The 14,058-nt window shown below is 42.0% G+C and overlaps 1 protein-coding gene across 2 annotated transcripts in view; it reads left to right on the top strand.

The window, feature by feature from the left end:
* Window positions 1–11,516: 11,516 nt before the first annotated feature.
* The window catches only part of EER5 (proteasome family protein), a 185,198-nt gene continuing 182,656 nt past the window's right edge, over window positions 11,517–14,058 (top strand). Inside the window, exon 1 of one of the 2 annotated variants that reach the window (XM_089412526.1) lies at window positions 11,517–11,976. In XM_089412526.1, coding sequence (XP_089268652.1) covers window positions 11,806–11,976 — 171 coding nt within the window. In that variant the 5' untranslated portion in view covers window positions 11,517–11,805. The remainder of the gene's footprint in view (window positions 11,977–14,058) is intronic. The other variant, XM_089412525.1, reaches the window with a different exon arrangement.

Raw genomic sequence — 14,058 nt, 5'->3', positions numbered from 1 at the left:
AGTCCAGGCACATACTTCACATCTGTTAAGGTGATAGGAGCTCCATGCTCCCTCTAAAAAGAAACCATGCGCACTCCTGAAACACTATACCTTTCATCGTCACCCATCTCTATGCGCATCTTGAGGTCTTTCTCCTCCAAGGCACTGGATAAAATTTCATCACGGGTCATGTAGAATGAGGCTCCACTGTCAAGATACTAGACACAACCCATCATCAATGACACCATGCATGCGATGAGGGTAAAGTCCATTTCGAACTGAGAGGCTAATGCCTCACCTTCCGATCCTACTGAGGATCCATTCTTGGACTTCTTCGATGGGCAATTAGTCACATAATGTCCCATCTCAATTTGAAGTATGATATGAATTCGATTTGCACCTGCAACCCCGAACTTCAAACTTTGAATTCTCTTCTCAGTATACTATTCACAGCTTTGATAAACTTTTCTCCGATAAACCTGGCTCTGATACCATGTAGAAATTTCTCTATAGATCAGCTAGCTTTGATACCATGTAGAAATTTTGCAAATTCTCTACAAATCTACCTCTATGACCATGTAGAAAATATGACTGTAGATTAACCCGATAATGCAATATACCAAAGCAAAATACTATAATCTACTTCTACTGCCAAAGTTTTGCGGAAGCTTAAAGATTGAGCAAGATCGAGCTGAACACATATAACCAGAAGAAGAAGAACAATACACATGAAACATAGAAAATACTCAGGGGAAAGCCTCAGCTAAAAACCCCACTATCTGTATTATGATACAAGGTGGAAATACATCATAATTATACAAATCCTTAGATCTCACAACTAGTCAGCTCTCAGTACAATCCTCCTCGATGCTCACAGGCAAACAAAGCTTCTCACAAGCCTTATCCTCTACCCTCTAAGCTCCTATTTCCTTGTGTTGTTTCCCTTGGGTCATCCTCCTGTTACCAAGTGGAAGATTGATCTCTCACACTGATCCTACACTGTGTCAGAACTGCGCAATCCTCGAGGAACCTTCCTTTGACTACATGGATGAGTTTCCTTTATACGAAGACACATGTAACTGATAGTACATTGTCCTTGACATTTAGCTCAATTGGGTCTTTCTCAGAATATACATGCATGAGTTTCTAATGAGGGAATCTTTAGTTATCTGGAGTACACTGGTTGAGTGCATGCATGCATCAATTGACTGATAACTCTCTATTAGTTCCTCAAACAGTTTGGAACTAATTTAACTTGACTTAACTCAGTAAACCGAGCTAACTAATTACAACTCAAATATAACTCAATCTTATCTCCTTAATTAAGGGATAATCTCCTTAATTTAAGGGATAACTGTTGCATGACTTCAGAAAGGCTTCTAACTTGAATTTCTCCAACTAATTAATCCATAATGAATTTATTAATTATTTCCAAGCAGCTAGTGATACTAAATTCGAATTTTAATTCATAATTTTAATTCAAGGACAAATTAAAATTGGAATATTCTAGATTCTATTTTTATCATTTCTTGTTGCTATTTTCAACAATCTCTACTCCAAGGTTAGAGTTTCAATGGTTGTAGGAGGCAAGCCCATCTGAATCCATATGCTAGACATCTAATCATGGCTTTAAACTCCATGAAAGTCTAACAAACTTCAATAAAGAGAACAAAGAAAAGAGTATTGCATTTCATTTTTAAAATCATAGGTTATAAAAACATTTTGTATTTGCTCAATTTTATTCCATGTCAGGTGAAGATGCTCCAAGAGGTCAAACATATTCCTTCAAACACATATAAAATCCCTATAGTTTGAATCTAGCTATTTATACAACAACACTTTACCCAATAACTAAACCATAATTAGAATAGATAAATAAGCCACCAACCTGCAAAACCTCATGTTGTTTTTCTAATACCACTATGTACTAAATGTCATAATATCTAAAGTGGGGCTCAAAGATTCTTGCACCTCACATTACAAAAATTTTCAACAACATCATGCAACAGGGGCTCCCCACAGATTGGACAACTAGTCTGGCAATACCTCTTTTCAAAAGCGGTGACATCAATAATTCCTCCAATTATAGGACCATCATGATAAACCGTTTGTTTGCAAAGTTATTTGGAAGCATGATAGAAAACAAAATTAGCAAGTGGGCAGAAGAAAGAGATAAGCGTGCTAAAGGGCAAGCAGGTTTTAGACCTAAACATTCCACAATTGATCATTGTGTAACTTTAAGGCACATCATTGAAAAAGTTTGGGAGAAAAAGGAAGAAGTATTTTTTTGCTTTGTTGATTTCAGAAAAGCGTTTGATTTGGTTCCGAGGGATAAGCTTTGGCACAGAATGGAGGAACTTGGGGTTCCTAAACATTTGAGAGCAACTGTGCATAGGCTATATGAAGAGGTGAAAGTTAAAATTAGAACTTCAGTAGGCATTTCTGAAAGTTTCAAAAGCGATATCGGGGTCAAGCAAGGTTGCCCACTGTCTCCTACCCTTTTTGGTTTATATATAACCAAGCTTGAGGAGTGGTTAAATTCATAAGGAGGTGATGGTATCTATTTGGGCAAGTTTGTTATAAGGCTTCTTTTGTATGCAGATGACCTTATTCTGATTGCTAAATCAACTCTTGGTTTGTAAGAGCACTTACTATCCCTTGAGCATTTTTGTAGAAGTGTGGGGATGCAAGTCAATATCAGCAAAACGAACTGATCCAGATGTTGGGAGGAGGCCCCCAAGATCTAAAAGATTTAAATGGATCTTGGGAGGAGAGATCCCCAAGATCTGAAAACTTGCATTGCCAGAAGAAAAATAGGAGAATGCCCAATAAACAAAACCACAAAGAAACTTTTTATGAAAACCAACTGATCTGGATTTAAACATGAATGCAACAAAATACAGAGATAACCATAAAGACAGATATGCAGCGAAATAATACTTCATTTCATTACTGTAAAATACTGAAATATGCTTACAACCAGAAATGGAAATAAACCAGCTAGGGCGATGGTAGCTTATCTCTGAGAAGAGATGTGTGGCTACATCCCTCTGAACTGTTCTAAACTGTAAAGGCTACATTGTGGCGGAAAATCTGTCCTTTTACAAAGTGTGACTTGTTACTTATAGTATTTTTCAGTTACAATATCACAGGTCAATTCCATGGGTGAATGAATACCATGGGTGGATTTTACAATACCACGGGCGAATGCCATTTACAATACCATGGGTAAATTCCATGGGTCAATGAATAATATGGGTGGATGAGTACCATGGGTTGATGCCATTTTCCATTCGGATCATTCCTCCCTCCTTAAGAAGCAATGGTCCCCATTGCGTAAAGTTCCCTCCTGCGAAGCCTTTGTTGAATATGAAGAGCCACTGAAGATAAGGGTTTTATGTGGTTAACCCAAAACCTTGATAAATGAAGATCCGGGGATAAAGATGCCCTGTAATGCTTGTGACCAACTGTGATTCTGACAGTGTGTGGCCTAGCAAATGGACTTCTATGACAAGGATTTTATGCGGTTGACCCATAACCATGATGTTGGTTGCTGATGAAGTAGCAGGTGCCTACATAGACTGGGGTGGTAGGGCACGTCTCCAAATAACCTAAGCCGAATGCTGCTATGTTGAAACTGATGAATGTGAAGCAGGTGCCTACTAAAGTGGGGTGGGAGGGCATGTCTCCAATGGAAACCCACTCCGAATGCTGCTCCAAAATTAAAATGGACATAACTCGGCCAATATAACTCGGAATATTTATTATAACCTGTTTTTGGAAGCAGAAGGATCATTTTTCATCTTCCCATAAGTTGGAAATCCTTATCTGGACACTCTGAGATCTCAGATTTGCACTGCAACAGTTCCGCCGTCACAAAAATTCTGATAAAATAGCTGATTTTAAATCAGCGATATCTCCCACATCCGAACTTCGATTCGACCCTTTTTTTTTTGAAATTGGGTGATTTTTCGAGAGGAATCCAGATCTGGTATTTGTTTTTGTAAATTTTGTGCCAAATGTTTCAGATCTGATTTTCAAAGTCGCCACCCAAAAAAATTCCTGCAAATAAATGAAAAAAAGAAAAAAATTTCCTGCTTGACCCAAGAAATCATAACTTGCTCTTATACCACTGATCCAGATCTTGGGGCGAAGGCCCTCAAGATCTAAAAGATTGAAATGGATCTTGGGAGGAGAGACCCCCAAGATCTGAAAACTTGAACAAGAACGCAACAAATTATAGAGATAACCATATACACAAAGATGCAGCGGAAATAATACTTCATTTCATTAATGGAAAATACTGAAATATGCTTACAACCAGAAATGGAAATAAACCAGCTAGGGCGATGGTAGCTTATCTCTGAGAAAAGATGTGTGGCTACATGCCTCTGAATTGTGTTACAATGAGGCTCGAAGGCCTATTTATTGTTGAGTAACAATGGAAAACCCTTCACATTCCAAAACCTAACCCTAGAATATGAAAAGCCAAATTGTGGGCCCCGTTTTTGGGTAAGTTGGTACATCAACTTCTCGGGGTCGCGAATTGGTCGTATTATCTCCGTTTGATGTGCATGATAGGCCGTTGGAAAGATCTCTCCGAGGACTATGACGAAAAAGACAATTTTTTTGATAGAAAAATTGTCGGCGGTAGATAATCTACCCAAAAAACGTCATTTAGGGCCTCAAAATGGCTCTGAAAGTTTAGGACCCGAAAAACTGCTAAAAATTGTAAACTGCGCTATAATTAAGGAAACTGAAAAACTGAAAGGGACAGTTGTGGGGGTCCAGATGGGATAGGTGAGTGGCCACCAACATCCACCTGGATCATTCCTCCCCCCTTAGGAAGCAATGGTCCCCATTGCGTTGAGTTCCTCCATGAGATGAGGAAGCTTCTGCTGAGCTTGGTCTCTGATGAGCTGTTCTGCAATCTCTGATGTGTCCAGAAATGGTGGGAAGCATGGTCGACGACGGTCCACATCGAACACTTGGTGCAAGCGAAGGAATGGAGGAATGATGTGCTTCCAAGCATTGTTTCCCGTAGCCTTGGTACTAGTGTAAGAACCATGTCGGAGTGGTCTGAGTTTCTGATGGGTTCTGGTAAGACGTTCTTTCTGCAGATGTAACCAAACTTTGTTGCCCACCTGAAACTTGTGTGGTACCCCTGTGGGTGAGGAGAAGTTGTTCCTGTGTTCTGTCATGACCGTATCACTTTGCTGCTACTGCTGTGTGGGGGAACCCTGTGCGGGGGTCATGGATGTAGCAACGATCTTCCCCTTACTTTGGGAGCGAACCAGACAAAAAATGAATTTCCTAGTCTGGGAGATGAGCTTACTTCCTTTCTTGGCAGTGATCAAAGAGGTGGCGGTAGGTGGGGCTACCTCCGGTATCCTGTATAATGAATTATCCAAAGAAATAATGACAACGCGAGGCCTTGACTCATACACAACATGTCGCCTCCACAAGTATGGCTGGCCTAATAGTACATCGCAAACATCCAGAGGTGTAACATCACATAATACCTCGTCTGTGAAGGGCTTGATGTTGTAGGGAAGGCGACACTGCTGGCAAAATTTGAGATTTCGTCCTTCATGAAGCCACCCGATACTGTATGGCTGTGGGTGTGGTGTAGTCGGTAGGCACAATCATTTCACGACCTCTACTGAAATAAGGTTCTTTTGGCTGCCACTGTCGACAATGAATTGCAGTGGCGAACCCTTCACCCACAGTTGTGAGTGGAAAAGATGCTCCCCCTCCTCTGGGTCTTCGGGCTCATTCTTCTGGATCTTGGTAGTGGCAACAGTGGCACTAGGATCCGCATCAATGATTTGCTTCCCTTTGCCATTCCCCTTGTCAGGTTATGGCTCAGGGTCGGAACATGCATCTGATTCGGAAGCCTTCAACTCGGCCACCAGCGACTGCTTGGTCCGACACTCACTTGTGTTATGAGTGGGACCCTTTCGGAACTCACACCACTTTCCTGTGTCCTTCTTCGGTTTCGTGGTGGTGTTCTTTTCTTGCGGCTTCGAGGGGTTGTCTTGGGTCACCCCGCCTTGGCTTTGTCCTTTTGGCTTCGGATTTGTAGATCCAAAGTCTCGCTTCTTCTGTTTGAACTTTTGCTCAATTTTGACAACGTATCGGTATGCTGTGCCGAGTGAGGAGATGTTCAAGTACTCCATCTTTTCCTAGATGTATCTATGTAGGCAGCCGCGGTATTTGAGTACCAGATGCAGCTCAGAATCTTTGATACCCAATTGTGTGCGAAGGGTATGAAAAATGTTTGTGAACTCCGGCACATCTTAGTCTCGTCCCTGCCTCAGTGTGGTCCATTTGATGTATTTGTCCTCATAGCTTTGACAGGGTAGTACTGCTCCTTGATGGCATCCCGGAAGTCATTCCAAGTGGGTGCGGCTGAAAATAGTGAGCCTGTACTTTCATCATTTTGCTCGCAGTAGGTTTCCCACCAGTCCTTGACGTGGGGGGATGCTTTGAGAAGAGCGAAAACAATCTTTTCCCGACTTGAAAATTCATGAACAGAAAAATACCCATCTAGTAGATTTAACCATTTATCTGTGGCATCTGCGTCTATTTGACCCTCGAAGATGGGGATTTCAAAATTAACTTGTACCTTAAAGGGTGTGGCATTTCCAGAGTAGCTGTTGGAATCCAATGCGTCGCCTCTGGGTAGCCGCTGAAGGATTTGGGCAAAGATGTCCATCATCGCGTTCCTTTGTCGCTCGAGGGCTTCTTCGAGCAAGATTTTGATAGGATCTCCTGCCCCCTCATTTTTCTTCTCATCCGCCATGGGAGGCCGTCGGGATTTGCAAGGCTGGTCTTGCAAAGGTTCGACCAGTTCAAGCCCTAACTCCTTATATCCCAACCTCGTTGGGGACATGCAAAGAAAAACAGAGAAAAAACAGATCGCTCTGATACCACTGATCCGGACATGAACATGAACACAACAAATTATAGAGATAACCATATACAAAAAGATGCAGCGGAAATAATACTTCATTTCATTAATGGAAAATACTGAAATATGCTTACAACCAGAAATGGAAATAAACCAACTAGGGCGATGGTAGCTTATCTCTGAGAAGAGATGTGTGGCTACATGCCTTTGAACTGTGTTACAATGAGGCTCGAAGGCCTATTTATTGTTGAGAAACAATGGAAAACCCTTCACATTCCAAAACCTAACCCTAGAAGATGAAACGCCAAATTGTGGGCCCCGTTTTGGGTAAGTTGGTACATCAACTTCCAGGGTCGCGAATTGGTCGTATTATCTCTGTTTGATGTGCATGATAGCCCGTTGGAAAGATCTCTCTAAGGACTATGACGGTAAATATGATTTCTTTAACAGAAAAATGGCTGGCGGTAGATAATCTACCCAAAAAAACGTCTTCTAGGGCCTCAAAACGGCTCCGGAACTTTAGGACCCGAAAAACTGCTAAAAATAGTAAATTGTGCTATAATTAAGGAAACTGAAAAAACTGAAAGGGACAATTGTGGGGGTCCAGATGGGATAGGTGGGTGGCCACCAACATCCACCTGGATCATTCCTCCCCCTTAGGAAGTAATGGTCCCCATTGCGTTGAGTTCCTCCCTGAGATGAGGAAGCTTCTGCTGAGTTGGGTCTCTGGTGAGCTGTTCTGCAATCTCTGATGTGTCCAGAAATGGTGGGAAGCATGGTCGACAACGGTCCACATTGAACACTCGGTGCAAGCGAAGGAATGGAGGAATGCTGTGCTTCCAAGCATTGTTTCCCGTAGCCTTGGTACTAGTGTAAGAACCATGTTGGAGTGGTTTGAGTTACTGATGGGTTCTGGTAAGGCGTTCTTTCTGCAGATGTAACCAAACTTTGTTGCCCACCTAAAACTTGTGTGGTACCCCTGTGGGCGAGGAGAAGTTGTTCCTATGTTCTGTCATGACCGTATCCCTTTGCTGCTACCGCTGTGTGGGGAAACCCTTTGCGAGGTTCATGGATGTAGCAACGATCTTCCCTTACTTTGGGAGCGAACCAGACAGAAAATGAATTTCCTAGTTTGGGAGATGAGCTTGCTTCCTTTCTTGGCAGTGATCAAAGAGGTGGCGGTAGGTGGGGCTACCTCGGTATCCTGTATAATGAATTATCCAAAGAAATAATGACAGCGCGAGGCCTTGACTCATACACAACATGTCGCCTCCACAAGTATGGCTGGCCTAATAGTACATCTCAAACATCCCGAGGTGTAACATCACACAATACCTCGTCTGTGAAGGGCTTGATGCTGTAGGGAAGGCGGCACTGGTGGCAAACTTTGAGATCTCGTTCTTCATGAAGCCACCCGATACTGTACGGAGGTGGGTGTGGTGTAGTCGATAGGCCCAACCGCTTCACGACTTCTGCTGAAATAAGGTTCTTGTGGCTGCCACTGTCGACAATGAATTGCAGTGGCAAACCCTTCACCCACATCTGTGAGTGGAAAAGACGCTCCCCCTCCTCTGGGTCTTCGGGCTCATTCTTCTGGATCTTGGCAGTGGCAACAGTTGCACTGGGATTCGCATCAATGATTTGCTTCCCTTTGCCATTCCCCTTGTCAGGTTCTGGCTCAGGGTCAGAACATGCATCTGATTCGGAAGCCTTCAACTCGGCCACCAGCGATTGCTTGGTCCGACACTCACTTGTGTTATGAGTGGGACTCTTGTGGAACTCACGCCACTTTCCTGTGTCCTTCTTCGGCTTCGTGTTGGTGTTCTTTTCTTGCGGCTTCGAGGGGTTGTTTTAGGTCACCCCGCCTTGGCTTTGTCCTTTAGGCTTTGGATTTGTAGATCCAAAGTCTCGCTTCTTCTGTTTGAACTTTTGCTCGATTTTGACAGCGTATCGGTATGCTGTGCCGAGTGAGGAGATGTTCAAGAACTCCATCTCTTCCTGGATGTATCTGTGTGGGCAGCCGCGGTATTTGAGTACCAGATGCAACTCATAATCTTTGATACCCAATTGTGTGTGAAGGGTATGAAAAATGTTTGTGAACTCCGGCACATCTTGGTCTCGTCCCTACCGCAGTGTGGTCCATTTGATGTATTTGTCCTCATAGCTTTTGACAGGGCAGTACTGCTTCTTGATGGCATCCCGGAAGTCATTACAAGTGGGTGCGACTAAAAATAGTGAGCCTGTACTTTCATCCTTTTGCTCGCAGTAGGTTTCCCACCAGTCCTTGACGTGGGGGGTTTCTTTGAGAAGAGAAAAAATAATCTTTTCCCGACTTGAAAATTCATGAACAGAAAAATACCCATCTAGCAGATTTAACCATTTATCTACGGCATCTGCGTCTATTTGACCCTCGAAGATGGGGATTTCAAAATTAACTTGTACCTTAAAGGGTGTGGGATTTCGAGAGTAGCTGTTGGAAGCCAATGCGTCGCCTCTGGGTAGCCGCTGAAGGATCTGGGCAAAGCTGTCCATCATCGCGTTCCTTTGTCGCTTGAGGGCTTCTTCGAGCAAGATTTTGATAGGATCTCCTGCCCCCTCATTTTTCTTCTCATCCGCCATGGGAGGCCGTCGGGATTTGCAAGGCTGGTCTTGCAAAGGTTCGACCAGTTTAAGCCCTAACTCCTTATATCCCGATCTCGTTGGGGACATGCAAAGAAAAACAAAGAAAAAGCAGACCGCTCTGATACCACTGATCTGGACTTAAACATGAACGCAACAAATTATAGAGATAACCATATACACAAAGATGCAGCGAAAATAATACTTCATTTCATTAATGGAAAACACTGAAATATGCTTACAACCAGAAATGGAAATAAACGAGCTAGGGCGATGGTAGCTTATCTCTGAGAAGAGATGTGTGGCTACATGCCTCTGAACTGTGTTAAAATGAGGCTCGAAGGCCCATTTATTGTTGAGAAACAATGGAAAACCCTTCACATTCCAAAACCTAACCCTAAAAGATGAAACGCCAAATTGTGGGCCCCGTTTTTGGGTAAGTTAGTACATCAACTTCCCGGGGTTGCGAATTGGTCGTATTATCTCCGTTTGATGTGCATGATAGCCCGTTGGAAAGATCTCTCCGAGGACTATGACGTAAAAGACAATTTTTTTTAACAGCCAAATCGCTGGCGGTAGATTTCCCAAAAAACGTCGTTTAGGGCCTCAAAATGGCTCCGGAAGTTTAGGACCCAAAAACTGCTAAAAATAGTAAACTGCGCTATAATTAAGGAAACTGAAAAACTGAAAGGGACAGTTGTGGGGGTCCAAATGGGATAGGTGGGTGGCCACCAACATCCACCTGGATCACGAAAGTAGTGATTTTCTCTAAGAAAAGAAAACATAACCAACATAAGTTCTACTTTGAAGGCAACATTCTCGAAGAAGTTGTGGATTAAAAATATCTCAGAATTGATTTCAACAAAAATCTAAGCTGGAATGGTTGTAGAAAGAAAAGAACTTTGGGGGGTTGGAAGTCATTTTATGCTTTTCAAAATAGGTGTGGAAAGACAGAGTTATGGGACTGAAAAACCACTTAAACTCTTTTTGGGCTTCTAGTGATTCCAATGATTCTTAATGGTTGTGAACTATGGGCCAACAATACATCCAACATGCAGTGGAGACAAATTGAGAAAATTCAGAAGCGTTTGATTACAAACAAATTCAAGATTAAAAGTGCAGTTCCTTATGCTATCTTGTTAAGTGAAACAGGCACTGCTCCTATTGAAGCAATTTCTATGGTGCGAGTCGTAAGGTATTTAAAAAAAATTGAGCAAATGGAAAATGGTAGACGACCTAAAGTTATCTTTAATGACAGATTGTGCAAGAGAAAAAATACTTGGATTGAGCAAAATAACAAATGGTTTAGTAAATGGGGTATTTACTTGAACGTGTCCCATAAACAACAAAGAGATAAAAGTTAATGTTATGGAAAAGTTCCACAAGCGTACTTGGGATAAGGAGCTAGGAAGAAAGAAAAAGTACTATATTGAAGTGTTTAATCCCACTCATAGTCATCAACCAAAAGGTTACATAGAGGCCAATATCTCTTGGAGAGCCAAAATTCTTATTGTTCAGTTAAGGACTAATTCTCATCAACTCCGTTGTGAAACAGGGCACTGGAAAAGGCCAAAAGAAGTGTGGGAGGAAAGAGTATGTTTTTTTTGTTCTTTCGTAAAAGTGAAAAAAAAAAAAAAAAAAAAAAAAAAAAAAAAAAAAACATTTCATTTTAGTGCTGGTAGCTAGCTCTTGGGATAATCTATTTAGCGAGGGGTTTGTCGAGAAGCTAGGAGCATTTATTTTGAAGCTTCACACAAAAATGGCCGAACACATTAAGCAGACGAAGAAACAATCTGTCCCATAGGATATCTTTAGCCTCATAGACGTTAATATAATTTCTTTCTTTCTTTATTTCTATAAAATTAACAACATATTTCAAAAAATATTATTATCTTTTTAAATTTAAAAATAAAATAAATAATATTAAATATTTATTTATTATAAAAATTTCTTTCAAATACCACCCCCAAAAAAAAGAAGAAAAATGAAATCACATGAACTTGTTTTTGCTTCTAAGTGAACCGCGAAGAACAAATTATGGTCGGATGTAACCGCTTCGAATTTAACCATTTGCGTCCCATCCCTCTAATCTCGAAATTGGGAGGATGAGTTGATCAAAACCTTCAACGAACTTAACTAAAACCAGAACAGGTGAGGAGGTAAGCGAGACCAGTAACCTCCTTATCGAAATCAGTACTCGACTCCATCCCTCTTCGTGTGGCACCCACATTGCTCTGAAATAGCGGAAGCGGAAGAGGAGAGAAACTGTTCTGAAGTTTCGAAAATTCGTAAAAATGTCCGTATATATGAGTATGGGAGAAGCTCATAGGAGGCTTTCAGAGTACGTGAATGAATTTACAGAGGCCATTGCTCTTCAGAACGGCTCTGCATTGAAACAACTTTTGGCTATTTCCTCAAATTCACCCTATCGGGAATCCGTGGCCTCCGCCATCCAAGTTTTCAAGGTAATAAATATTTCACTGTCTTCAGCCGCAAACAATAATTTCCTAAAGTAGTTTTCAGATTACTGTTTTAATAGCTGTAGACAGAGCCACCATGGGGGAATGGTACAAATTTTAGTTTTGAAGAAAGGAACTATAATCCTGTAAACAGTATTTAAGACTGATGAGATCTTCTTAGATCCATCGCTAATCTCTGGAGCTCCATTGCAACCCTTAAGTATGTGTGGAATGGTATGTTCAGTATGCAAGGGATTGGTACTGTCATTAAAGCCGTTGCCTGTGTTATCATAAGCAGTATAGGTGGATTATGATTTCCCTCGAGGGTGTAGGTGAACTGTAATGCGTGGTTTGCTTCCGGGCTATGTCACGACGTTGAAATCCAAATGGGTAGGGCGGGTGTGTCCCGGCAAAGGGGTCTCATACCCAGACGATGGTGTGTTTCCCAGGGCCAGGACCCATAACAAATTCTTTTGATGTGAACAACCAAATATATGGGATATGAACGTTCCCTCTGGCCAGCTACCCCATCGGTACTTCTGTGATTACAAGTTCACAACAAATCTACTAGTGGGTGCATGTCTTCCATCATGTCTATAGTCAAATGTCGTAGTAAACTGAAGTTTTATAATTGAAGTAAGGTTTGGCTAATGCACGACTTTGGAAGGATACGACTTCTATATTGCCTCTGCATGTGTTTTCTCGCCTGAAAATTCTATTATTGTATCACATAGCACCTGTTGGTGCGAGTATAACACGTCTAGCTATTTTCCCCTGGTTCTGCTTGATGCAAAAGTACAGAATACTTAGTTAAGATCAGATCACAATACAAACAATACAAACACAAGAACACCAGATGTAGGCTGCTAGCTAGGCCCAAAACCTCTCCTAAGAGGAAAACCCACAAAAATCTCTTCTTATAGATTTTCAATGAAGACTTCTAAGACCTTGACCTTGACCTTGACCTTGACCAAACCCCAAGTGATGAGCTAGCGAAAACCTCAAAGAATATCTCTGCACAACAACACTGTGGAAACCCTAGTTCCTCCTTCAAAACTCGCACGTGTGAACAGGCAAATACTGAATTCGCTTCTTTTCTTTTTGTTACCCACCATTTTGTGGGTGATATCCCTAGGAGCATTTTTTTCTCCAAGATGGTCCTCAGCCGGCAGCCAGTAGCCCCTTGCAACCACCAACTCGCTCATTGTGCCATTTCTTCGCCACCTGAGCCAACGATGTGGTCCCTCACTCATCTGCCATGATCGTATGTTTGAAGGAGGGCCTCTGAACCTAAAGGTATGCCTTGTCATTTGGTAATTGAGTATTGTAGTTTGCTTATCATGGACACTTTTGGGCATGGATTAATGGGGGGATTCGGCAGAAAGAATGGGCTAGGTCTATGCTCCTGTCCCTTAGACCCCTTTTGGATATTAACCTTGGATTCTAGTCCCGTGGGATTTCTTTTATTGACCATTTGGCTTTAGGGATGGTATTTCACGGGAAACCTCGATTTTGGTTGCATGGTCCTGCTCCCTTATCTGCTTATATTACCCCCTTTCCATTCATTATTACCCCATTCATCATTTCTCCCACTTGGGTCCACATTCCTCCACTGGGTCCACATAGGGTTAGCTTGCCCCTTCCCCTTGCCCTCACCTTGGGTCAGGCCGGTAATGATGCCCTGAAGGTCGATGTAGCTAAAAAGAAAGATAAAAACATGTTTAGCCACATTCAATAGGAAAATGTACCACAAAATGCAAAAGATGGCCGGGACAAACACATTTAGCATGTGGGAAAAAACCAATACATGAGCTCTACCCCATTATCATGGCCATCACCCTGGTTCCTACAGGTTCTATGAACCTCCCTCATCATACAGTAACCCATGATTGTCCCAGCCCTTGGTGGGCAATGAACCGCCCTACCATTAAAGGGGGTATTCATTGCTATATCTTATGCATCATGCTCTTACCCCTTGAGCCCCAAGCAGTTAATCAAAGAAAATCATAAAAAGACAAAAGGCATAGGGGGTATTCATTGCTATATCTTATGCATCATGCTCTTACCCCTTGAGCCCCAAGCAGTTAA

This window comes from Pinus tabuliformis, chromosome 3_1, assembly GCF_031772625.1.
Source record: "Pinus tabuliformis cultivar Carrire ecotype Pingquan chromosome 3_1, CPIR1, whole genome shotgun sequence".
NCBI classification, from domain to species: Eukaryota; Viridiplantae; Streptophyta; class Pinopsida; order Pinales; family Pinaceae; genus Pinus; species Pinus tabuliformis.
Note: the sequence above shows the minus strand (reverse complement) of the source record. Positions and strands in the feature narration are given on the sequence as shown.